The 23,580-nt window shown below is 40.6% G+C and overlaps 3 protein-coding genes across 5 annotated transcripts; 2 read left to right on the top strand and 1 right to left on the bottom strand.

Moving 5' to 3' along the window:
- LOC103432579 (protein RNA-directed DNA methylation 3-like) lies at window positions 1-7,671 on the top strand. The gene is made up of 17 exons (XM_029100152.2): window positions 1-331; window positions 1,324-1,574; window positions 1,702-1,857; window positions 1,987-2,145; window positions 2,228-2,311; window positions 2,523-2,590; window positions 2,677-3,252; window positions 3,348-3,399; window positions 3,468-3,623; window positions 3,735-3,878; window positions 3,969-4,065; window positions 4,145-4,294; window positions 4,395-4,449; window positions 4,541-4,602; window positions 4,746-4,851; window positions 4,973-5,007; window positions 5,106-7,671. Exons 1-17 carry the CDS (start codon window positions 160-162, stop codon window positions 7,457-7,459), a joined length of 4,677 nt encoding a protein of 1,558 aa, XP_028955985.1. The 5' UTR covers window positions 1-159; the 3' UTR covers window positions 7,460-7,671.
- An 874-nt stretch (window positions 7,672-8,545) lies between these two features.
- LOC103432588 (serine/threonine protein phosphatase 2A 57 kDa regulatory subunit B' alpha isoform) lies at window positions 8,546-12,274 on the top strand. Of its 2 annotated transcripts, none has more exons than XM_029100172.2 (2): window positions 8,546-10,021; window positions 11,618-12,274. In XM_029100172.2, the coding sequence occupies exons 1-2, from the start codon at window positions 8,978-8,980 to the stop codon at window positions 11,939-11,941; spliced, it is 1,368 nt and encodes a 455-aa protein (XP_028956005.2). In that variant the 5' UTR covers window positions 8,546-8,977; the 3' UTR covers window positions 11,942-12,274. The 2 variants fall into 2 exon arrangements, with proteins under 2 accessions (XP_028956005.2, XP_028956009.2); XM_029100176.2 differs by having other exon boundaries at window positions 8,699-10,021; window positions 11,234-12,274.
- Window positions 12,275-13,305: 1,031 nt separating this feature from the next.
- On the bottom strand, window positions 13,306-19,367 carry LOC103406254 (probable pectate lyase 18). Of its 2 annotated transcripts, XM_029100159.2 has the most exons (4): window positions 18,551-19,367; window positions 17,324-18,224; window positions 16,350-16,555; window positions 13,306-13,624 (listed from the first exon to the last, which is right to left on the bottom strand). In XM_029100159.2, exons 1-4 carry the CDS (start codon window positions 18,682-18,684, stop codon window positions 13,369-13,371), a joined length of 1,497 nt encoding a protein of 498 aa, XP_028955992.1. In that variant the 5' UTR covers window positions 18,685-19,367; the 3' UTR covers window positions 13,306-13,368. The 2 variants fall into 2 exon arrangements, with proteins under 2 accessions (XP_028955992.1, XP_028955998.1); XM_029100165.2 differs by lacking the exons at window positions 13,306-13,624; window positions 16,350-16,555 and adding an exon at window positions 16,850-17,211 and having other exon boundaries at window positions 18,551-19,307.
- Window positions 19,368-23,580: the final 4,213 nt, after the last annotated feature.

Below are 23,580 nucleotides of genomic sequence, written 5' to 3'. Positions count from 1 at the left end.
GTAAAATCGCAAAAGTCCCATTTCCCCACCTGCCACCTACACTGGAAAATGCTGAAGGGCTTTTGAAGACCAATTCACCAGTCATCAGTGGCACCTCTCTCTCTCTCTCTCTCGCTGCCTGCGATTGAGGCATTCCTTCTCTGAAACCTTCGCATTGTGATGGCGTCGAAGGGTAAGGGGATCGCCACCGGAGGTGGATTCTCCGGCGGGAAGCGTAAGCACGATGACAAGTCCGGTGGTGGCCGGAAGAGGGGCAACCCCGGGGTTCTTAGATTCTTCGAAGACGTCGCTGACGAAGCCGACGACGGCGACGAGAGTGACTTCGATGACGGTATTTTCTGTCTCTGATGTCTTTTATGGTCGCGCATTTTCCATCTGGATTCGGATTTCTAGGGTTTTTGAAATGGGTAATTTTTTTTGAAGCTTGCTTTGTGCGTATTGACAGATTAAACCTTTATTAATTTCCTGCATTTCCTTTGTATATTTGAATTTCTGGATTTTGTGGTTGCTTGTGGACCTTCAATTTTTTTTGAAGTGTGTAGTTAGGTTGCTTTGTGCGTAAGATTGGGAATGAGAAGTAGAAGTAGCCAAAATTGAAGGAAATATGAGAGAAAATCGGTTCCGGTGGTTTGGACATGCGCAAAGAAGGCCTACTGACGCTCCGGTTCGAAAATGTGACTACGGGACAGAGGTTCAGGGCCAAAAGGGTAGAGGAAGACCTAGGAAAACTTTGGAAGAGACCCTAAGAAAAGACTTGAGTACTTGGATCTAACGGAGGACATGACACAAAATCGAGCGTAATGGCGTTCTAGGATTCATATAGTCGACCCCACTTAGTGGGAAAAGGCTTTGTTGTTGTTGTTGTTGTTGTTTGTTGTAGTTAGGTTGCTTAATTTCTTAAACATTTTTGCTGACCATAATGTAAATAATGGCTTTGAGAGACTTTCTTCGATTTATTGGGTTGATACCGATTTTGCCTAATGGAACTTCTGTGCATTTGGACATTGTTGTGCAGGTGTTGTTAAGTATGCACTATTATAGTTGCATGCTGTGTTATATGAAATACACACACACATATATATATGTGCACATTAAGGGTTAGTGATGACTATAATAGTCATCTGTTTGCCCTCGTTGTGAAGTTCACCGAAACAAGTTGAACTTTTGCAGTAGATGTTGAAATTTTGGCTTAAATTTACAAGGTTGCAGTCATGTAATAAATGTCTTTGGTGTATACAAGTAGCATGACAACTGAGTATGTGCATTTTGCCTTTGAAATCTGAGTTTACACTCTGATGTTTCTTTTGAAATTATTGATTATAGATTTTATGGAAGAAGAATTTGAAACAGAACCTGTAGCCCTGAATGACCCAGGGAAAGCACATAACCTTCCATTCGTTCCTAAAGAGGAGGATCTGGATGGTGAAGAATTTGAAAAAATGATGGAAGAACGATACAGGAGTGGCTCGAGCTATGTAACCTATGCTGAAGATAATTATGAGAACAAAAGGTCTGTTGATGGAAATGTTCTGCCTAATGTTAAGGATCCAATCATCTGGAAAGTGAAATGCATGGTATGACATTGAATTTTTTTTTGTTGTAGAAAAATTCTGAAATGGCTCCGAAAAACCATCTTTCCTTTTTTTTTTTCCTTCTAAAAGGAACGACCATCTTTCCTCAGTCAAATGTTTTGGGATGTAGGTTGGCCGCGAGAGGCATTCAGCTTTCTGTATGATGCAGAAGTTTGTTGACTTCCGATCGTTAGGTACCAAACTACAGATTGTTTCTGCATTTGCTGTTGAGCACATCAAGGGTTTTGTTTTCATCGAAGCTGACAAGCAATCTGATATTAATGAGGTGATCTTTCCTTTGGATGTTATAGAAAGTTGATCTTTTTATTAGTGAGTGCAGGAAAAGTTTCTTGTTTGGCCAATACTATTCTTAATCTTAATATACTAGTATCTGAACTTTCATTGATATTCTTAGGCATGTAAGGGAATTTGTAGTATATACCCGTCCCGAGTAATGCCAGTTCCAAATAACGAAGTTTCTCATTTGCTGTCTCCTCGGACTAAATCCAATGGAATTACTGCTGGCATGTGGGCTCGTGTGAAGAATGGGAACTACAAGGGTGATTTGGCACAGGTATAATTTGTCCCAGCTTGGGCTGGTTGGGTTGCTTTAATGGTCGACACTCATTTCCGCTATCTGGATTTTTTTTCTGAAGGTTGTATTTGTGAACGATTTACGAAAAAGAGCGACCGTAAAGCTGATCCCCAGAATTGATCTTCAAGCAATGGCTGCAAAATTTGTAATAAATATCTTTCCTCTTTATCACATGCTTTCCTCTTTTTGATTGTTGGTAACGGTTTTCTTGTTATAAATATCTTTCCTCTAATGCTTGTTTAATTTGGATTTGGATATGTGATGTCTTTGTGTGTTTGCAACTTTAGAATCCAGATCATTAATAATCTGAATATGATTTAAGATTCTGTATGTATTGATTCCTTTTCACTCTATAGGGTGGAGGAGGTACTAGAAAGAAAAGGTCTGCTCCTGCCCCAAGATTGATCAGCTCAAACGAACTCGAGTATGAAACAGATCATTGACTAGTAGTTCGTTATTTCATGCTAGCTTCTGATAGAATGTTTATTTATTTATTTATCTTGCATGTAGGGAGTTCCGCCCTCTCATCCAGTACAGGACTGATCGTGAAAGTGGCATGAAGTTTGAATTTCTTGATGGTCTGATGTTCAAGGATGGATATGTATACAAAAAAGTATCAATAGATTCATTAAGCTTCTGGGGTGTTATGCCATCAGATGAAGAGCTACTGAAATTCACTCCTTCTGAGAACACCAAAAATGAGGATGAGGACTGGCTTACAGAGCTTTATGGTACAACAGAAAAGAAAAGGCGGACCATCAAAATTGAAGAAGGCGGTGGTAAAGGAGAGGGTTCATCAGGTTCTATGGGGAAAGGAGAGGGTTCATCAGGGTCTATGGGGAAAGGAGAGGGCACATCAGGGTCTATGGGGAAAGGAGAGGGTTCATCAGGATCTATGGGGAAAGGAGAGGGTTCATCACAGACTATGGGGAAAGGAGAGGGTTCATCTGGGTCTAAGGGGAAAGGAGAGGGTTCATCAGGTTCTATGGGAAAGGGTGAGGACTCATCAGCGTCTATGAGGAAAGGAAAGGGTTCTTCAGTGTCCAGTGGGAATGGCTTTGAACTGTATGATCTTGTTTGTTTTGGGTGAGTCCTGTACGAACTTATGTGGCCTTGGTGATCCTCCATGAACTGCTTATGTACATCGAAATGATTTTTACTGGTCTTATTTTCTGTTGCAGCCGGAAAGATTTTGGTCTTGTAATAGGCATGGAGAAAGATGATAGCTACAAGGTACAAAATCTAGTTTGTTTTCTCAGACGATTTAAAACACTACTAACACTCTATAATGTGTGTCCTAGATTCTGAAAGAGGGGGTGGAAGGACCTATTGTGCTGATGGTTCAGAAGCGTGAGTTAAAAAATGTTCTTTCTGATATGAAATTTACGGCATTAGATCAGCACATGAAGGCCATATGCGTTAGTGATACTGTCAAAGTGTTGCAAGGACCTTTGGAGGTTTGGCACTAACTTGAGATCATTTATCTTAGAACGTAAAAATTAGTTTACCGAGGTACATATGGCTCCATAGGCTGGAATATTTTACACTAGTTTGTCCCAATTTTGCAGGGTAGGCAGGGTATTGTTAAGCAAATCTATAGAGGCACCATATTCTTGTATGATGAGAACGAGACAGAAAATGGTGGTTATTTTTGCTCAAAATCACAAATGTGTGAGAAAGTTAAGCTTTACATTGATTCCTGCAAAGAAAAGGTAGGAAGCTTTTTTCTTTTGTTCTTTGAGTGTACGGTATATTACATTTTAGCATGAAGGCGTTGGTAATGATATTTCTTCCTCATTCAGGATGGGGATTCAGGTGCTCTGGGTTTTGGAGATTTCGTGTCGTCTCCTAAATCCCCGCTATCGCCAAAAAAGCCATGGCAAGAAAGGGATAGTAACTGTAAGTATGAGTGCTAGTGCTGTGATTCAATTGTTAATATCAAGTTTTCTGCCTCCTGCTGATTAATTATTTAATGCAGTCAGTCAGGGTGATAAAGATGGAATGTTCTCAATTGGTCAAACTGTAAGAATCCGTGTGGGTCCATTGAAGGGATACCTCTGTCGCATCTTGGCTATACGCCGTGCTGATATTACTGTTAAGCTTGATTCTCAGCAAAAGGTTCTTACAGGTTGGTCAATATCATTTTGATTACTGCGGGGAGTTTGGTTGGTTGATCATTGAATGCAATTCTACGGCTATCATAAGTTTGTTGTTTCATTGTTATGCAGTTACAAAAGAGCATATTTCTGAAGTTCGTGGAAAGAGCTCTAATGTGCTGATTGGGTAATTATATTTAGTCAATTAATCATTTATGCCAAGCTTTTCATGCTTAATTGTCTTTTCTAAGTGTGCTAATGTCTCTTTCTCTGTAAAGTGAGGACCCGGAGTCCAGTTTAAAACCATTTGATTTGCTCGGAAGTGAAGGAGGCTCAAATGGTATGCATCTTCTGGAAGCAATTTCTACCTTCATTCATAACATGCCACATAGCTGGAAAGGGGATCACTTTTGTATACAACTATGCAAATATGCTGTTTTTTACCTTTAAAAATGTGACCTATGGTGCTTGTTATATTTGAAGACTGGACAAATGGAGCTGGGGCATCTGCTGGGGGTGATGGGTGGAATGCTGGAGGGGCATCAGCCGGGGGTGGTGGGTGGAATGCTGGAGGGGCATCTGGTGAAAGGTAATCCGACAGAAATTCATTTTATGTTGTACAAGACGTAGTTTTTCTATTTGTTTATTTGATGCCTTTTTTACCAAATTCCTTTGTGTATATTCTGATGCTGATTACCACTTTCTTGCAGTAATTCTTGGGCTAGTGCAAACCTTGTTAAAAAAGGTATGTTCAGTTCTGAAGTTTAATGATATCAACATCTTTGATGATCAATGCTTTTCTTGGCAAAGCTGCTTCATTTATTTTCTTTTGATAACCTGTAGATGATGATACTTCTTGGGGGAGCAAAGCGGCTCCAAGTACAGCTTCATCCTGGGGTGCAGCAGCAGCACCAACAGCAAATAACAATGATCAAGGTGCCGGCTGGGGAAAAAGTGACGCCTGGGGAAAATCAAGTGCTAAAACTGAGGGTGATAGTAGTGCACCAGATAACAGTGATCAAGGTGCTAGCTGGGGAAAAAGCAACACTTGGGGAAAATCAAGTGCTAAAGCTGGAGGTGACAGTAGTGCACCAGATAACAATGATCAAGGTGCTGGCTGGGGAAAAAGCGATGCTTGGGGAAAATCAAGTGCTAAAACTGGGGGTGGCAGCGGTGCACCAGCAGATAACAATGATCAAGGCGCTGGTTGGGGAAAAAGCGACTCTTGGGGGAAATCAAGTGCTAAAACTGGGGGTGACAGCAGTGCCCCAGATAACAATGACCAAGGTGCTGGCTGGGGAAAAAGTGATTCTTGGGGGCAGAAGGCTGAACCTGCTGGGACGGGTCAACTGGATTCATGGGGCAAAGGTAAAAATGTTGTTGATGCGGGAGCATGGGGAAAGAAGTCTGATGCACCATCTGGTGATATTTCAAGCCCTGGGTGGGCTCAACAGAAATCTTGGGACAAAGGAAATGCAGTCGGTAGTGATGGGCCTGCTTGGGGTAAGCCTCAGAATAAAGCCACAGGGAACTGGAGCAGTAAAGATTCACCAACTGTTGGTGATGCAGGGTGGAAAAGCTCAACGCCTGCTGAAAATGTTCAGACTGGAAGCTGGGGTAAGGCAGGTGGCAGTTCAACCGAGAGTAAACAAGATGGCAGTTCTTCTTGGGGTAAGCCAGCTGGAGATTCTTCATGGGGTAAACAAACTGGAGGGTCTTCATGGGGTAAACAAGCTAATGTAACCGCTGCCGGAGTGGGGAACAATGGAGGCAAGTGGGGCAAAGGATCTGCCGCCAATGAACAACAAAGTGGTGGAGGGGGAGATCAATCATCAGGCTGGGGTCAAACTAAAGCTTGGCAAGGTGGGTCAAGTGGTGGAGGGGGAGATCAGGTTTCTAAATGGGGCCAGAAAGGCAATTGGAACTCAGGATCTAGTGAGACTGGTGGCAGTCAAGAGTCTGGTTGGGGTAAGAAAAGCGATGGGAACATCGGATCTGCTTCCTCAGGTGGGAACCAGGATTCTACTTGGGGCAAGATAATCAACTCGAACTCTGGATCTGACGACACTGGTGGAAATCTTGATTCTAGTTGGGGGAAGAAGAGTACTTGGAATTCTCAATCTAGTGAGACTGGTGGCAATCAAGAGTCCAGTTGGGGGAAGAAAAGTGATTGGAAATCAGGATCTGATGACACCGGTGGGAACCAGGATTCAACTTGGGGCAAAAAAAGTAGTTGGAACTCAGGAACTGGTGATGCAGATCAGAAATCTGGTTGGGGCAGTAAAAGCAATTGGAATTCAACAGATGGTGGGAATGGAGACCAGCCTGAGGATTCAAGTGGTGGGAATTGGAGAGGTGGACGTGGTTTTGGAGGTAGAGGCGGTGATAGAGATGGTGACAGAGGGGGTTTTGGAGATGGTGGGCGTAGAGGGGGTTTTGGGGGTAGAGGTGGAGGCGGGAGCAGTGGTGCTTGCTTCAAATGTGGTGAATCTGGGCACATGTCGAGGGAGTGCCCCCAGGGTGGTGGAGGTGGTAAAGGTGGTGCTTGCTTCAAGTGTGGTGAGTCTGGGCACATGTCGCGGGAGTGCCCTCAAGGCGGTGGAGGCGGTAAAGGTGGTGCTTGCTTCAAGTGTGGTGAGTCTGGACACATGTCGAGGGAGTGCCCACAGGGCGGTGGAGGCGGTAAAGGTGGTGCTTGCTTCAAGTGTGGTGAGTCCGGGCACATGTCAAGGGAGTGCCCCAAGGGCGGCGGCGGCAGTAAAGGTGGTGCTTGCTTCAAGTGTGGTGAGTCCGGGCACATGTCGAGGGAGTGCCCCCAGGGTGGTGGAGGCGGTGGAGGTGGTGCTTGCTACAAGTGTGGTGAGTCTGGGCACATGGCAAGGGACTGCTCCCAGGGCGGTGGAAGCTATGGTGGCGGCAGCCGTACCGGTGGAGGCGGCGGCGGTGGTGCTTGCTTCAAGTGTGGTGAGTCTGGGCATATGGCGAGGGAGTGCCCCCAGGGCGGTGGAGGGGGTAGCAGTGGTGCTTGCTACAAGTGTGGTGAGTCAGGGCACATGGCGAGGGACTGCTCCCAGGGCGGTGGAGGCTATGGTGGTGGTGGCCGTGGCAGTGGTGGCCGTGGCAGTGGTGGAGGCGGTGGCTGCTACAAGTGTGGACAGTCTGGCCATTTCGCAAGGGAGTGCCCGAACAGTGGTTAAACCAGCAACTTCACCCTTACTGTCCTCTCCTGCTTCTGGTCTGTTAGTTTTTGCTTAATTTAGTCTGGTCTTTCTATGAATCAAACAGTACTCTTTTAAGGAATCTTGGATGTTGGTTTTGTGGGTCATCTCTGTTGCTTCCAATCTGTCGAAACATGAATCGATGACGATGTCTTTTGATGATTTAATTTCACTTTTTTCTTCTTCTTATTTTCAAGTTATTGGTGAGGATTTAGTATTTTGGCAGAAAAATGTGAATCTCTGCTCCTCATTGAAAAGTTTCTATGTCTGTTTGACAAGTCTTGTCTCCCACTCTTATTCTTAACAAATGTGCTTTCAAAATTTTTGCGGGAAATGATTTTCGCACTCCAAACATCACCCCTCACACTTCGAGCGGGTGCTATTGAAGTGTCAAAGTTTGTCACCCTATTCTTAATTTTGATTATAAGTAATTTTCCTCTCCTGATCTCTGAATTTTGATATAAATAATTCTCCTTTCTTGATCGCAGGCGTGTATATTATGGTGTTAGTGTTTCTCTCATGTGTTCTCTCTTCACATGAATACACTCAGTGATAAGACGGAGTTTCTCAATTCTCATTATGTGCATATACATACGGTGACATGCCCTAATCTATCGGTTAAGACTTGCACTCTTAATGAGTTTGTTTTAAAATGTTGAGAGATTTTACTTCTAAAGAAACACTTGCAAAAATCGAATCCTAGATACGATCATGTTACTCCAGTACATAAAACAAGTTTCATGCTCATGCCATTCCTAAATTCAAGACAATTTAACAAGAGCATGCAAGTTCAAATGGATTCATTTCACGTCTGTGTAAGTTTTTCTATTATGCACCAAAGTATAGTGAACATCGAGATTCTTAGTATTTACGTCATTAACAATTGAATCTTTAGCAACACATTCAACCATCCATTATTTTAATGCGTGCTACAGACCGGAGCATAGTAAAATTTTTGTACGCGTCGACCATACTTGCATGCTCAAGTGGGTAGGGGAGAGAGAATAAAAAACATTCCATTTATAATCAAGCTTACCATTTGATACACGAGACGAGACGGAATAGAATCGGTAGAGGCGTTCCATCTTATGTTTGGTGCACTTAAAATGGATGAAACACGTTATTCCACAGAACGAATTTTGAGTGAATTTTCATTCTATTTCATCCCGTAGAACAAAATTATAACTCTCCGTCCCCTTCTTCTTCCTCCTTGTTTCCATCCGAGGACATCTCCCTCTCCGTTACTTCCCATCCTACCAAACGATACCGGTTCCAGCAAGAGTGACCATAAACTACTTCCTCAATCACACAAACTCCACTCAAAACTTTCCCCCACTTTCTCTGCAAATTTTCCCACCTCCCAAACACCCAAATGATTTCCAATCCCTCTTCCCCCAAATCCCTCCTCATCCCCTCCCAAAAAACCCTAACTTTCCTCTCCATTCCAGTCTCCTAGGTCGTCCTTATCCCCTCCCAAAAATCCCAATAAAATAAAAAATGCTCACCAAAATCATAAAACGCAGCCACCGCAAATCCCCAAAACCCGATTCCACCGATCCCGAGTTCGACCCCGAGTCACGACTCGTCATTCTCTCCCCTCTCATGGAAACCCTCCCTCTCCTCCTCGACGCCGCCGTCTCGGACCGCCCGGCCCTCCTCCTCAAAAAGCTCCAGCTCTGTTCTTTCTACTGCGACTTCTCCAGCTCCCTCAAATCTGCTGGGGAGAAGGAGCTCAAGCGCCAAACCCTAATGGAGCTCGTCGACTTCATCCACTCCGGTTCGCTCAAGCTCACCGGTCCAATGCAAGAGGAGCTCATCCGCATGGTGTCAATCAACATCTTCCGGTGCCTGCCGCCGTCATCGGACGTAATCGAACCGGACGAGGAGGAACCTTATCAGGAACCCTCGTGGCCCCACCTCCAAATTGTCTATGAACTTTTGTTAAGGTACATTGCCTCCCCTGAAACCGATGCTAAAGTTGCCAAGCGTTACATTGATCATATATTTGTGCTGAGGTTAATGGAGTTGTTCGATTCGGAGGATCCCCGGGAACGCGAGTATTTGAAAACCCTTTTGCATAGAATTTATGGGAAGTTCATGGTTCTTAGACCCTTTATTCGGAAGGCCATGAACAATGTGTTTTATAGGTTTATATTCGAGACGCAGAGGCATTGTGGGATTGGTGAGTTTTTGGAGATTCTAGGGAGTATAATAAATGGATTTGCTTTGCCCATGAAAGAGGAGCATAAGTTGTTCCTAGCGAGGGCACTTATTCCGCTGCACAAACCCAAATCCATATCGGCGTATCATTACCAGTTGGCCTATTGTATCATACAGTTTGTAGACAAGGATTCTAAGTTGGCCGAACTGGTGATCAAGGGGTTATTGAAGTTTTGGCCGGTCACCAATTGTCAAAAGGAGGTTCTGTTTCTCGCAGAGTTGGAAGATGTTTTGGAGGCTACGCAGGCCGTAGAGTTTCAAAGATGTATGCTTCCGCTTTTTGGACAGATTGGACGCTGCCTTAATAGCCCTCATTTCCAGGTGAACGAAAAAGAGACTGTTTTTTTCTTTTCTTTGGTACAAGTAGCATGGTAGATACCGTTTAATTGATTTTGCTTTTGAAGGCATCTTTATCTTTAGGTGTATTTTGGTTTTGGATTGCTCATCTTATTATTTTCTTAAGTGATTTTTGGAACATTGTTGTTGATATAAACGAATTTGTGATAAAAATGTATCAGACACTCAGAAATAAGTTAGTAAGTTCTTTTCAAAAAAAAAAAAAAAAGTTAATAAGTTGATGGGGAATTACCTGTTTATTGTATAATGATTAGCGTTACTTTGAGGGCTTTCTTTCCCCCTTTCCATTGTCAACCGAGACTGCTTAAACAGTTAAACCTAATGAAAATGATTCTAAGTGTTATTTAACTTGTTTGTAAAGAATATATAGCTACATGAGTAACCAATACCTTCGATGTGTATGTCATTCCAAGTTGGTCATCTCGAATAGTGTTGAAATTTCTTATGATACACCTCTGCCGCTCTTTTGGAACAGGTTTGGGGTGTCTATACATAGTTGTGTGTAGCTTGCTGCCAGTGTTAGATAGTAACATCCCCTCGTGTCCCCTTCTTGTAGTGGTTGATGATTCACCTCTGCAACATACAAGAACTACTTCATAATAAGTTATGCTGTCAGGAAATTTAGTTAGTATAGGAGAGGTTCTTTGAAGAAATCTCACCATATTGCTAGTCTTTTTAAAAGAAATACAAGTTATCCTTTTCGTTTACATCCATCTGGAAGTCCAGTGTGTAAAAATGGTAATGAACAGGGCATCACATCGTGGATTATGAATTACATATTAATAAAACCACCATCCCCACAACACCTTTTATAGAAAACCCCGTGGAGACTCATAGTGGAGGGAGAAAAACCCATACTAACTCTAACTAGATTTTAGAGTGAAATTGTTTTTGCGCTCTTCTCTAATGATTATAGGGGTTTTATGAGAAATATCATAATATTTTGGCCGAGTGTTTTCCGTTTAGGTTCTAGAATTCTATTGTCATAAGGCCATAAGCAATTAACCCGAAGCTATTTATCTTTTTTTTTTTTTTAATTTGGTTTTTTAAGAAGTGGGGGCCTTGGGCTTAATTTTAAATGTGGTGCCATATGCGTGTAATTTTCCAGTCTTTGTATGAACTATTTATCATGTTTGGGCCCTTCTAATATTAAAATGGGGTTTTTTTTTTCTAAAGGATTGTAAGGGTACTATTTATAGGTTGTTGAAGGATGATGGGTTTGAATCTAAAGCTCCCTTTGTTTAATCAAGAACTGTTGTTCCCAAAGCGGGTCAAGGACGGGCTAGCCAGCAAATACATTTGCTTAGTCCATAGTTTTCATAACAGCTAGACAGTGTCTATAGTTTCACGTTTTCTCTCCTCTTTAATTGATAAAGATATCGTGTTTCTGTATTACTACTTATTATGTGTTGGAATCTATTGGTACATGCATCTTACTTGCTACCGCACAACAAATTATCTTCTTGGCAATGAGGAAGAAAGCTTAATTGAAAAGCGTATCTGGTTTGTTGTACGAATATTCTATTTGAAAAGTGCTTGTAACATAAGGATGTGTGGCAGGTTGCCGAACGGGCTCTTTACTTGTGGAACAGTGAGCACATTGTAACTTTAATTTCTCAGAACCGGAATGTGATATTACCATTAGTCTTTGAAGCGTTAGAGAAGAATACGCAAGGTCACTGGAACCAAGCGATCCATGGATTGACAGGAAACGTCCGAAGGATGTTCCAGGAAATGGATGCAGAATTGTTTGAAGAGTGCCAACAGCAATACTTAGAGAAAGAAACCAGAACTAGAGAGCAGGAAGAGCAGCGGCAATTGACTTGGAAGAGAATAGAAGCAGCGGCGGCAAATGTGGGTGAAGATATGGTCTTGGTTAGTTAACTAAATATAGGACAGAAACATTTCAAATTTTCTACTTAGATGGCATTTTGCGAACTTGTTGCAATGTTAGAAGTCCTACGAAGCCTACGAATAATTAGTAACGGAGGAAAATATAGATACTGTAAATGCTTGCAAAGATTTTGCCATTGTTTTCCTTTATTCCCAAAAGGGAAAAACTATGTGCATACTCTGTTAATTATACTTCTTTTACTTTAGGCTGTGTTCATTCTCGTCGTCAAATTACTCGGTGATATCTTGTTCGTCGACGAGCTTATAAATGTACTTTGGTTCGAATTTTATGAACGATTATCGCAGTAGCTTTGCAGTAGTAAATTCATCACTTTGGACTTGTTTTGCTATGTAAACATTGTCTTCGGTTTCCTTGTTTTACTAGCTCACAATTCACGAAGTTGGAGTAAGCGACTTGCACGAATGTGAAAAAAAGCACTCAAAGAAGCACTTTTAGGTTTTGTTTTACTAGCTCACAATTCACAAAGGTAGAATAAGCACTTTGTACGAAAGTGAAAAAAGCGCTCAAAGCAGCACTTTAGGTTTTGTTTTACCAGCTCACAATTCACGAACGTAGAATAAGCACTTTGTACGAATGTGAAAAGAGCACTCAGAGAGGCACTTTTAGATTTTAGCTTAACAGAAGACACGGAAACATGCCATGTTACTACATTATTGTTACTCAATGAAAACGGAGAAGCACTAAAATTCAACGAAAATAGCCGATGCAAAAAAGCAAAAAAGAGAAGCCGCTGAATTTGACATGCCATCCGAAATTTCCATCTCAGCCAACCATATCCTATCCTCATATATTCTCTCCATAATTTTCTCCTTTTCATTTCTTTCGCACATATCTAATCCATGTGACGAGAGCAGATTCGATAGACTATCTGATTATGGTAAGTTTCACATTGAGTGAGACTTATCATGGAGTCACTTGAAACTAAAATACAAAGAGTCCTATACTTTCTATGAGAAGTGCCTTGCAAATGATGTAGTCAATCATTCTATAATTTTTATCATTGGTATCCTACAAACAACGTAGTCGATCATTCTATACTTTTTGTGAGAAGTGCCCTGCAGACAACATGATCGATCATCCCTAACCAAGTTTTCTCCTAGCTATGCCTACCCAAATCTCAAACAATCAAAACACCCAAGTTTTCTCCTAGCTAAGCCTACCCAAATCTCAACCAATCAAAACACCCAAAACATGATCTTCAAAAGTCAAAAACACACTCAAAAACCCATCACTCAGTTGATAGTGTGTAAAACCCAAAAATTATGTCACCTTAGGCACCAAGTAACCTCAGATAAATACATTATAAGTGGGGACCACACAAGCAATCAATCAATTTGAGAAATCTTTTCTTCCCCTTTTTTTCTTTATCTTATTATGATTATATTTTCTTTAAATCCTATAATAATGTTAATAATAATGGTAAAGATAATAGAGCACCACCATGGTTGGTGGTAAAGTACAAAATAAAAATAATTGAAATAGACAAGAATATTGTGTTTGGGCTTGGTCGAGCACCGTTCCCAAATATCAATCCAAAATAGTCATCGCCATTGCCGTTGCCGTGGCCGTTGGATCCTCCGCTGCCACTGCCGGTGCTGCCGCCGTCGGTGATGGGCCCGTCGTCGGGGCTCGTTACGCGACTGCTCTCCTCCCTACACCATCACAACAGGGTTGAACTTGAAAGTTGAAACAACCGGATACGAAAATGAAAAGCAAAAAGACATGAATGATGACATCTGGTGTAGCACAAGAGTCCATGAAAACAAGCTCATTAACAATCTGCAACAAGTTTTAAGACGTCATGACATCGGCCAAGAACGTGAAGAAGATGTTGCTGTGAACAGTTGCCCCACGTGTCGGTGGACGACTGCCGTCAGCATTCACATGGGAGAGGAGGGGCGGGGGCCTGTTGGGGGGACCTTTCTCAAACTGTGGGAATTGCTTTTGCCGTTTTAGGATAAAGGCAAGGGAAATCTACTGAAATTTATCATTTTTTTTAAACAAACGATATTATATACATTAAAGGGGAAGGGGGAGGGCGAGCAATAATGTGGTTCAAATTTATCTTTGACGAGAATCGAACCTAAGACGTGTTACTTACAAATGAAAATGAATACTACTAGACCGTACTGGTAAACAACCTACACCAACCTCACACATCACACCATTCAAGCCCGACTTGGGTCGGTTCATGACCCGTTGACCTGAATTCTCGAATCATTATAGTTCATGGTTCATGGACCTGGGTTGGTCCGGCTCGTTGATCAGTAATTTGGGGTCAGTCCAAGACCCTGTTTTCAACTTGTCCATTGACTACCATATCCTTATAATTTTCTGATCTGAAAATAAACTACAACTTGCTATGGAAAGGATTGAACGGTATCAAAGTTAAGGATCAGTTTGTTTAAAAAAAGAGAGGAAAAAGGGGGGAAGGGAAGGGCTCACTGTCAAGACTCAAGACCTGGGTCCAATGCCAATGCACGGGAGTTGTCCATATCTGGATTTTGGTTATATCAAATCACAGGAGGGGTCCAATGGCAAAGGAAAGAAAAACTCATGGGTGGGTGGGGTGGGTTGGGGTGGGGTGGGTTGGGGTGGGGTGGGGTGGGGCCCATGCATTTGGAAATTGTATAAAGGGAACCCACACTCGCTGGCTGAAAATGAAATATTTTTGCTCACTACTCGATGTACTCCATCCTATTATCACCGTTACATGAGTTTAAATTTTGAAATCTACGTAATACATAGACACAACTTTCAAAATTTAAACTAACACAATAGCGATAAATAAGGTGGTGAGCAAAAATACAATCGGCCTGAAAAGCAGATGAAGGGAATATAAGTGAGCCACCTTCCCAATGCAGAACACAGCAAGACATGACGAACCCCGGGTCTCCTACAGCACAAGCCATCCCTAAAACAACAAGTCCCACTTGCAAAACTTTTGTACACTACACTAACCTAAACATCACAAGCTTCTCATGATGGGGACACCCTTAATTAGTTGTTGACATTGTTGCACCAATCTCCCCCCACAAAGACAAACCTATCCCTTCCTAATGCCACTACATTCTCGAGCACAAAGGGCAATTTTGGTATTTGGGTAATACCGAAATGGTTAAGCTAGTATTTTTAACACTCTCGTTTTCTCCTTCTGTACTCTGCTCAATAGTAAAATAGGTTTTTTCACACTTTCTCTTGCAGCTCTTTTGGGTTGTAAAAATAAGAGGGTCACAACCCCCAAGAAACCTAGAACGTATCGAATGGAAAAAACAAGAGTGGTGGACATACTTACATCTAATCCCAAGGCCATAATTATTTTTTTTTTAAATTAAGAAATAAAAAACAGATTTGTATTTTAATAGGAGTATGATTTTCTCCCATTCTATTCTCATCCTCATCCCTTCCCTCCTCTCATATCAATATAAGATGTTGACGTGGCTTAATCGTGACCGTTCAAATAAAAGGAGAGAGAATGGGAGAAAGATTAGGAGGGAAGATAATCCTTCTCCATTTTAATAAGCTCTAATTAATAGGAATTGTGCACTTGGTGGGTGCTTTATAGCCAAGCAGAAAAGCAGAAGTAGAAAGACAATGGGCAATGCTATTTTTCATTGTGACCGATACATAGGATGATACACCATGTGTTACTATATAAATAGTGGGATATGTAAAATAAAATTTTCACCACTTCTACTAAAACACGTAATATACTACTTATATTCCCGTCCCAATAAAAATTTTCTCAAATGCTAAAAGACTAGGACAACTGAACCTACTTTTAAGGCTGCAATGTCAGCAGCTTGATTCCCAATGGGCCCCGAGTGATCACGTGCACTCGTAAAAACCCAACTCCATTTTCCCATTCTTTTCATCTCCCTTCGTTATCCTGCTCATTGCTTACATGTGGTTCAATATTCTAATAAATATGATATTGAGTTTCTATTCACACGACTAGAGTTTAAAACTCCCTCATCTTTACATTATTGAACAGTTTCGAACTTCCCCTCCTCTTCCTAATAATAGTACTACTAATTCTCAGTAGATAGACATGTAATAGCTAAAAGCATTTTCAAATAATAAAAAATGATCCTCTTATTATCCAATCTTTCACGAAGCACTTCAAGTGTTTTGTAAGTACATAATAAAAGGCTTTTAACAAAAGTGCTTCCTACAATGGTAACATCCAACAATCCTAAATCTCAAAACCGAAAAGCCAGCAAACAAGAAAGTATCATGAAATGCAGGGGTGTTCCGGTCATTTCACCCACAATTTTAAGAAGGAAAACTTAAATGCCCTCACTATGACAGTTAATGCGACAGGTAATACAGTTGAGAAAGTAAAGAAGGGAAGGGTGTTGTAGTAATTTTGCGTACCTTGGGTCACCAAAGACACCGGCGTTGGCCGTGATTTGTTCAATGAGAGTCACGGACTTGGGCTCGATGCTTGAGGCCTTGGCGTACTGAGCGCTCATTCCCGCGCCTGACGGTACGAAAAACGCGCCATTTACCATTATGTCCCCCTCCGTCCTCCAGTTCCAGTCGGACCAATCCCCCTCGTTCGTGTCCACGCGCTTTGTCACCTGTGAACAGCACGCGCGAACATAATTATAATATATAATTTGGTCTTTTGACCTCATGTCAAGCCAAATCAACTGGTGGCTACAACTGCCCAATGTCAGGCACTATATTTTCACTTTCAAACAATTTCACATGCGTAAAGTTCAAAACTTTTCTTTACCCAAAACCCATTTTTAAGGAAACATATGACATGAAAGGCGTCGCTGTGACGGTATTACAAATCAATCACATTAACATATGTTTTATATGATAGTGGAAGTTAAATTTGAGATTCTATCATTGTGATAGCATGGAGATGACGTGTAACAGTATTACAAGTTAATTACACATTACATATGTTCAAAATGATAATGCCAGATAAATTTGAGATTCTGTCACAGTGAGATACTATCACAGTGGCTATATAAGTACACTCTCATTGTAACAGTATTACAAGTCGATCACGAATTGCAAACATTTGCATTAAAAAGCCGCCCCAGCTCACAGCGCGTGACTGTCTTGTACACGCACCGCCAATGCAAGTGGGATAATGTATCTCACCATATAACCATTTCCCAGATTGACATGTAAGCTTCAAAGTGACAACCAATGCCACCTGGAAGCGCGCTAACACACCCACCCACGCGCCGCCGTGCAAGTGAGACGCACCCAAGTACCACTTCCCAAATCATGAAACAATCATATGCTAACCTTTCAATTTTCCCTCTAACCCAAAACTTCAAGTTTTAAAAAAAAAAAGGCACGAACTTTACAAAAATTACAATCCTTACCTCCTTGGCGTTCGTGTCCTGAGGAGCAGTGTACCGGTTCCCCTGGCTGTTGATGGTGGGGTTAGCGCTACCGCCGATAGCATACATTTCCCACCGCGTGAAGTCGTTGTTCACCACGTGGATGTACCCGCGTCTGCACCGCGGCATACGCTGCACCAGCGCCACACCGAAGTGGTTAAACGCTATCGTCACCTGCATCCCGGAGTCCGGCAAGTACTTGTCGTTGTGGCCCAACAGCATCACCTCGTCATGGTGGGCGAAGTAGTTGTTGGAAATCGTGATTCCGGTCGACCCCATGATGGCGTCGATTAATCCGTCAGCGCAGAACGAGAGGGAGCAGTGGTCGATCCAGATTTTGTGAGCACTGAAGAGGGAGATGCCGTCGCCGTCCGACTCGCCGCGCCAGCCGACGTGGGTGGGGCTGGAGGCGACGTTGGTGTTGCCGGCGGGCTTGCAGTGGTGGACGTGGATGTTGTGGATAATGATGTTGGAGACGTACTGGAGGGTTATGCATCCGCCACCGGTGACGTGAACGCTGTAGCCGCGGCCGTCGATGGTCTTGAAGCTGTTGACGATAAGCTCGCATTTGAGCTTGATGGTCATGTCAGCAGAGAAGATGATCCAGAGGGGCTCGGTTTGAATGACGGCGTGGCGGAGCGTGCCCGGAGTTGGGTCGGCCGGGTTGGAATCCGACGAGTCGGTGACTATGTAGATCAGGCCCCCCTTACCTCCCATGGCGTCCATGCCGAACCCGATGCCGCAATCGGCGAGCTTTTGGCGGTTGTTGCTCCAGTCCTCGCAGCGCCAGCAATCGTCGATTGGGTTGCCGACAAGGCACTGGCTTTGGTCCTTGACGTCAATGGACAGCATTTGGCGCCTGGAAACAGACGCATTGACTCTCCTGAACAGAAAAAACAGAGTGCCCTGTTTGGTTAGCGGGAAAATGCAGAGAAAATTAGCAAAACCCAGATTGGGTTTTTTGGTCTAAAAGCTCAAAATGCATGATTTTTGAAGCAACCCAGCTGGGATTATTGAAAACAGAGTGGCCCAGAGCATTAAACGCTAAAATGTACCAAACCCAGACAGGGGTTTTAGCTGAAAAATGGGAAGCAAGGCCAACCCCTTTTGTAAAATCAAAAAATGAGCAAAACCCAGTTTGCAAAATCGAAAAATGAGCAGAACCCAGATGGGGATTTGAGTAATTTGGGGGAAAATTAGGGTCTTTACCTTTGAACTTCATGAGCAACTGCATCAGGGTCTGGGTGCTGGTGAGGGAGGGAGAGGTTGAAGGAGTAAGAAGCTTTACAGAGAGGAGAGAGAAAGAAACAAATTAAGAGAATGCAGGTGGTAGGAAGAAGCATTGTGGAACGATAACAAAAAGAACCTAGGAAGCTGCAAATCTGGGGAAATGTGATGTGGGTTTATATAATAAACAACGATTAAATTAATGGGATTATTCCAATAATTAAATTTGGAAAGAAAGGAAGAAAATGTGGTAACTTTCGGTTTCTGCTAGGGTTTGAAAAGAAAGGAAGATTAGCTACTGCGGTTAGTTCTGATAGGGACAGCCGAGGAAGCCATCGGAGTCGCAGCTCTCTAGAATTCTGCCTTGCAGACTCTTTCAGTAACTCACATTCTTACCTTGTGCGCTAATCTAGGGCTAAACCTTATCCGATATTTAGATTTTCGGCTGGGATTAAGATTCTTTGCTGAAAGTTAGGAATGTTCTTGTTCCTGACATGTAAGTTTTAATCTCTTTCTGGTTCAAGTGTGGATAACAACCCTTTTCGGTTTTCGTGGTGTGATTAGAAAAGGTTTTGGAGGTTAATTAACGGTTTATTAAAAATTTGCAGGCTTTCGGTAAAATCTTCTTCTTCTTTTTTTTGCCGGCTGAAAAACGGAGGCGCTGCTCAGCTGCTGTTATGAAAGGCGCCTTTTTGTTGGAGAAGCAAATATGTTGTGTTTACACAGAAGGACCTGCCTCTGTTCCTCATATGCTTCCAGGGCTTTTACTACGAATTTAGATAGGAAGAGGATCTGGTCCGGATCTCTCTCATCAAAGGTTCAAGATAAAATGATCAGGACTGTTAAAATTTGATCAAATGATTACAAATAGGAATTTCTCTAAAAATTATAATAATTGTAACCGTTTGATTAAATTTCAACGACTCGGATCACTTGATCCTGAGCTTTTAATGAGAGAGATTCAGACCGAATCCTCTTCCATTTATATAAACCTCAAAATTAAATTATCCAACTCTATTTACACAAATAACAATGATGTTTTGTTACTCAAGGATGGGTAGGAACTTATATATAAACTTTTGGTGTGCAATATAGAGTTTTGTATTTATTATCAGAAACATTCGTATAATAAATCATTATATAAAGATCATTTCTGCAAAAAATGAATTAAAAATAAGATCGTTTAGTCAATTTATTGTACAAAATACATAAATGATTCGTAACACTTTTACTAATTTCATTCATCTATTTTTATACAATTCAATAACTAGATGACCTTATTTTAATTGATTTTTAGCAAAAACGATCTTTATAAAGTAATTTATAATATGAATAGTTATAATCATATAAATCGACAATAAATATATTTGAATGGGTGCTCATATTTTGAATAGTCAAGTATTATTCTACAAATAAACTATAAACATATAAGAGCATTTCTAGGAAAAGAAGCTAATATGGCTTTTTAAATTGTACTTTTATTCAAGATTAATTATATTTTACACTCTTCATGTTTAGAGTGCTTTTAGAATAAGCTATGAAGTTTCAATTTTCTTATATTACACTCTAAGGTATTTAAATTGTATCAATTTGAACCCTTCGGTCTGATTGATTTTAGGGAAATTTTATTTAAACCCATTTAACCTCTTTTTACACCCAACTTAAATTTTAAATGTTAATTTTCTATTTTACCCTATTGCATAATTACTATTAAGTACAAAATGAAATTAATAATAAAACTCAAATTTATCAATATACCCAAACACTATAATTAAACTGTACGATCACTATTTTTTTATCCTACGTTCATTCTAGCTAAAACCCTAATAGCTGTCATAGAGAAAAATAAGTTTTTTTATTGATGGATGGTGATTTTGAAGTTTTGAATCCTCCAACCAAGGTATTACTCAATTTATGAATTTTTTATTCGTTTGATTTCAATTTATGAATTGGCAAACCATCAGTTGCAATTAGAAAACCATGATCTGACTTCGATACGATCAGCAATTTCATTAGCCTTAATTGCAATTAGAAAACTATACGATTCTACTCAACCTTGGTTGTTTCCAGTTTCTCTCATTGTCAATTTCGGCATCTAGAAATGACTGAAGAGTACGGGGAGGACAACTTAATCACACAAAGTGAAGCCTTTCTCAATCAAGTAGTTCTTCGAAATTGCAAGGACTCTCTAAAGACACTTCAAACTTGTGATGACATGCTCCCTTATGCTGAAGAACTCAACATTCCAAAAAGGTGCATGGAATCACTTGCCACAAAAGCATCTACTGATCCTAATTTGTTTGGATGGCCTGTCAAGGAGCATGGCGGCCCCATGCAAAGTCCTGGTGGGAGTGTCATGTGGAATGGAATAAGTACGGGGGCCAGACCAAAGAAATCAAGTTCAGACCATCTCCAACCGAAGGGTCCAGAGGGCCAGAGGGCCAAAAATAGCCCTAAAACCGTCTTCAACCGAGGGCTAGGCCAGAAGGCTCGGGAATCTGGGAGGGCCCCACGGGATCGGAGAGGGCTGGCTGCTTTCGGCCAGCCAGCCAGCCCCGGGCTGGCTTTTTTTTTTTTAATGTTTCTTATTTCTGTCGGTTATAACCGACAAAAATAATATAATATATATTATTTCTGTCGGTTACAACCGACAGAAATAACATTTTGAATTCAAACTTCCAACGGCTAGCGCCACTAGCCGTTGTAAATCCTTTTTTTTTTTTATGAATTTAAACCTTTTTTTTTCTTTTTTTTTTCTATAACTTCCTATAACTTCTATTTTACAAAATTTGTTTCATATTTTTTTTTTAAATTCCATTTTTTCCTATAACTTCTATTTCACAAAATTTGTTTCATATTTTTTTTAAATTCTATTTTTTTCCTATAACTTCCTAAGCCATTATACAACATTAAATTAAATTAAGTAACATGAAACAACATTAAACAATATGAAACAACATTAAATAACATTAACCGACATAAAAATTATACAACACTAACCAACATGATTTTTAAATAAAATTAAGTTGTAGTTTTTAAATAATAAATTATGTTTGGCCCTATGGCCCTTTGGCCCTCGGTTGGAGACGGTTTTTTTTTACAGGGCTAAAACGAGCCATCTGGCCCTCTGGCCCTCAGTTGGAGACGGAGGCAAATATGGCCCTGTACTGTTCATTAAAATATTAATATCTTGGAGAATCTTAGAGGGCCAGAGGGCTAAAACGAGCCCTCTGGCCAGCCATCGGTTGGAGATGGCCTCAGATTACAGGAGGAGCTTCCTCCCATCAAATTTAGCTTCTAAAAATCAAATGGGTGTAAAATAAATCCACATATTGAATTGAGTTTATGGGGGTATATTAGGTATTAAATTTGGGTTTAAAGAGATATTAATAGTTTAGTTAAAAATCAAATGGATGCAAAGAGTAAGTTGGGTGTAGAAATAGGTTAGATGGGTTTAAATAAAATTTCCCTTGATTTTATGATACTTCATTAAATTGATAATGTGGCGAGCTTAACACTCTTATATGATTAACGTGCATGCCCCATTTGGACAACACTGACATAAAAATTCATCAGTGTAACGAATGATTTGATGTTCAACGAAACAAAAGGTGTAAATTAATACAATTTCAAAATCTCATAGTGCAGTGTGAAAAAAATAGAACCTAATACCCATTTAGAAAATCATTCCCAATCTTAACTCTTTTATTTACATGCATTGACAGTTTGAAGAGCCAAAATTTCATCTTTAGAACCTTTTTCCGATTAAAGATGTTTTTGAACTTAAATTAAATTGGAGTGTCATCAGCTATTGATTATTGAGTTCATAGAATAGTGTAACACAATTTATGATTTTTTTTTTAATTAAATAGTTTTGGTTGTTGAATTGAGTTTGCTTTTATTTGCATAGCACTCCATTGGAGTCTTTTATTGTTCTTGCTGGGCATCTTATTGGGTGAACCCGTAGAAAATTGTTTTTATATTCTTTGGCTATGCTCATAATTTGTAAGTGTGTATCTCCTTTTCTATTCAATGATGATTTTAAAACAACGGAAGATGCGATTATAAAATAGACTCGTGGCGAAAGGGATAGAGAAATACTTAGGAATAATTGAAAAGAGATTTTAAGAAAATATATGGATTACTTGGAGCTAATAGAATACTTACCGCAAATCTGAATTTAGTGACGTTTTAGAATTCATACAGCCGATCATATTTAGCGAGATAAAGTTTTTTTTTATTATATACTTTTAAATAAAAATTGCATTGGCGCCAAATGGATTACATGTTTAATTTAGGGAAAACTAATAGAAACACCCTAGAAAACTTTCATTTAACCATAAGGACAAATAATTTCAAAAATGGCAATGTTGCCCTTGAAAACCTTCTGACAAAAACAAAAAAAAAAACAAAAGTATCCCAGTCTCCAACATCCATCAGAAGTCACTTGTTCTTCATCAAAGCAAATACAAAAACTCCAAGAGAAAAACTATGCAGCAAGTTCACATGCAAAGCAAAATGAGACAAGCAAGTTCACATGCATTTATCAAACAAAGCAAAAGTCAGACCACGTTTCAGAAACAGTGCTGACATTTTCAGCAACAGTAGAAGCAAAGTGACAAGTATACCAAGGAGATGTCCACACCATTCATTTGTAAAAAAACAATTATATTGCTATATCCTCATTCAGTCTATATAAGAGGAATTCCATTCATTGTAAAAATATCTCAACACCTCCACACCATACACACATCATACTTCAACCTAAAAACACTCAAGCATCTGAAACCTTCCTAGCATCCTTTGTAAACACTTCTCTTTGTAAACATTTTATATATCAATACAAGTTCAAGTGTACAGATTCAAGCAATCTTCAATTCTTAAGTAAGCTTTCTTTTCTTTCTTTAGTGTGTTTGTTTAATTAGACTTCTAGTTAAAAACAGGAAAACACTATTGTAGTTATATTATTAACCTGCTAAACTGACGATCATGCTTTGTTTGAGCACTCTGTT

The sequence above is a fragment of the Malus domestica genome, chromosome 01, assembly GCF_042453785.1.
Source record: "Malus domestica chromosome 01, GDT2T_hap1".
In the NCBI taxonomy this organism is placed as follows: domain Eukaryota; kingdom Viridiplantae; phylum Streptophyta; class Magnoliopsida; order Rosales; family Rosaceae; genus Malus; species Malus domestica.
Note: the sequence above shows the minus strand (reverse complement) of the source record. Positions and strands in the feature narration are given on the sequence as shown.

Bases quoted from the DNA above. Each gene is read 5' to 3' on its own strand.
- LOC103432579 (XM_029100152.2), top strand. From the start codon at position 160: ATGGCGTCGAAGGGTAAGGGGATCGCCACCGGAGGTGGATTCTCCGGC. The intron at 1,575-1,701 runs GTATGACATTGA...TTTGGGATGTAG, and splicing joins TCTGGAAAGTGAAATGCATG to GTTGGCCGCGAGAGGCATTC. The intron at 2,146-2,227 runs GTATAATTTGTC...TTTTTTCTGAAG, and splicing joins ACAAGGGTGATTTGGCACAG to GTTGTATTTGTGAACGATTT.
- LOC103406254 (XM_029100159.2), bottom strand. From the start codon at position 18,684: ATGCTTCTTCCTACCACCTGCATTCTCTTAATTTGTTTCTTTCTCTCT. The intron at 18,225-18,550 runs GTAAAGACCCTA...TTTTCTGTTCAG, and splicing joins GTTGCTCATGAAGTTCAAAG to GAGAGTCAATGCGTCTGTTT. The intron at 16,556-17,323 runs GTAAGGATTGTA...TGCTGTTCACAG, and splicing joins AGGACACGAACGCCAAGGAG to GTGACAAAGCGCGTGGACAC.
- LOC103432588 (XM_029100172.2), top strand. From the start codon at position 8,978: ATGCTCACCAAAATCATAAAACGCAGCCACCGCAAATCCCCAAAACCC. The intron at 10,022-11,617 runs GTGAACGAAAAA...GATGTGTGGCAG, and splicing joins TTAATAGCCCTCATTTCCAG to GTTGCCGAACGGGCTCTTTA.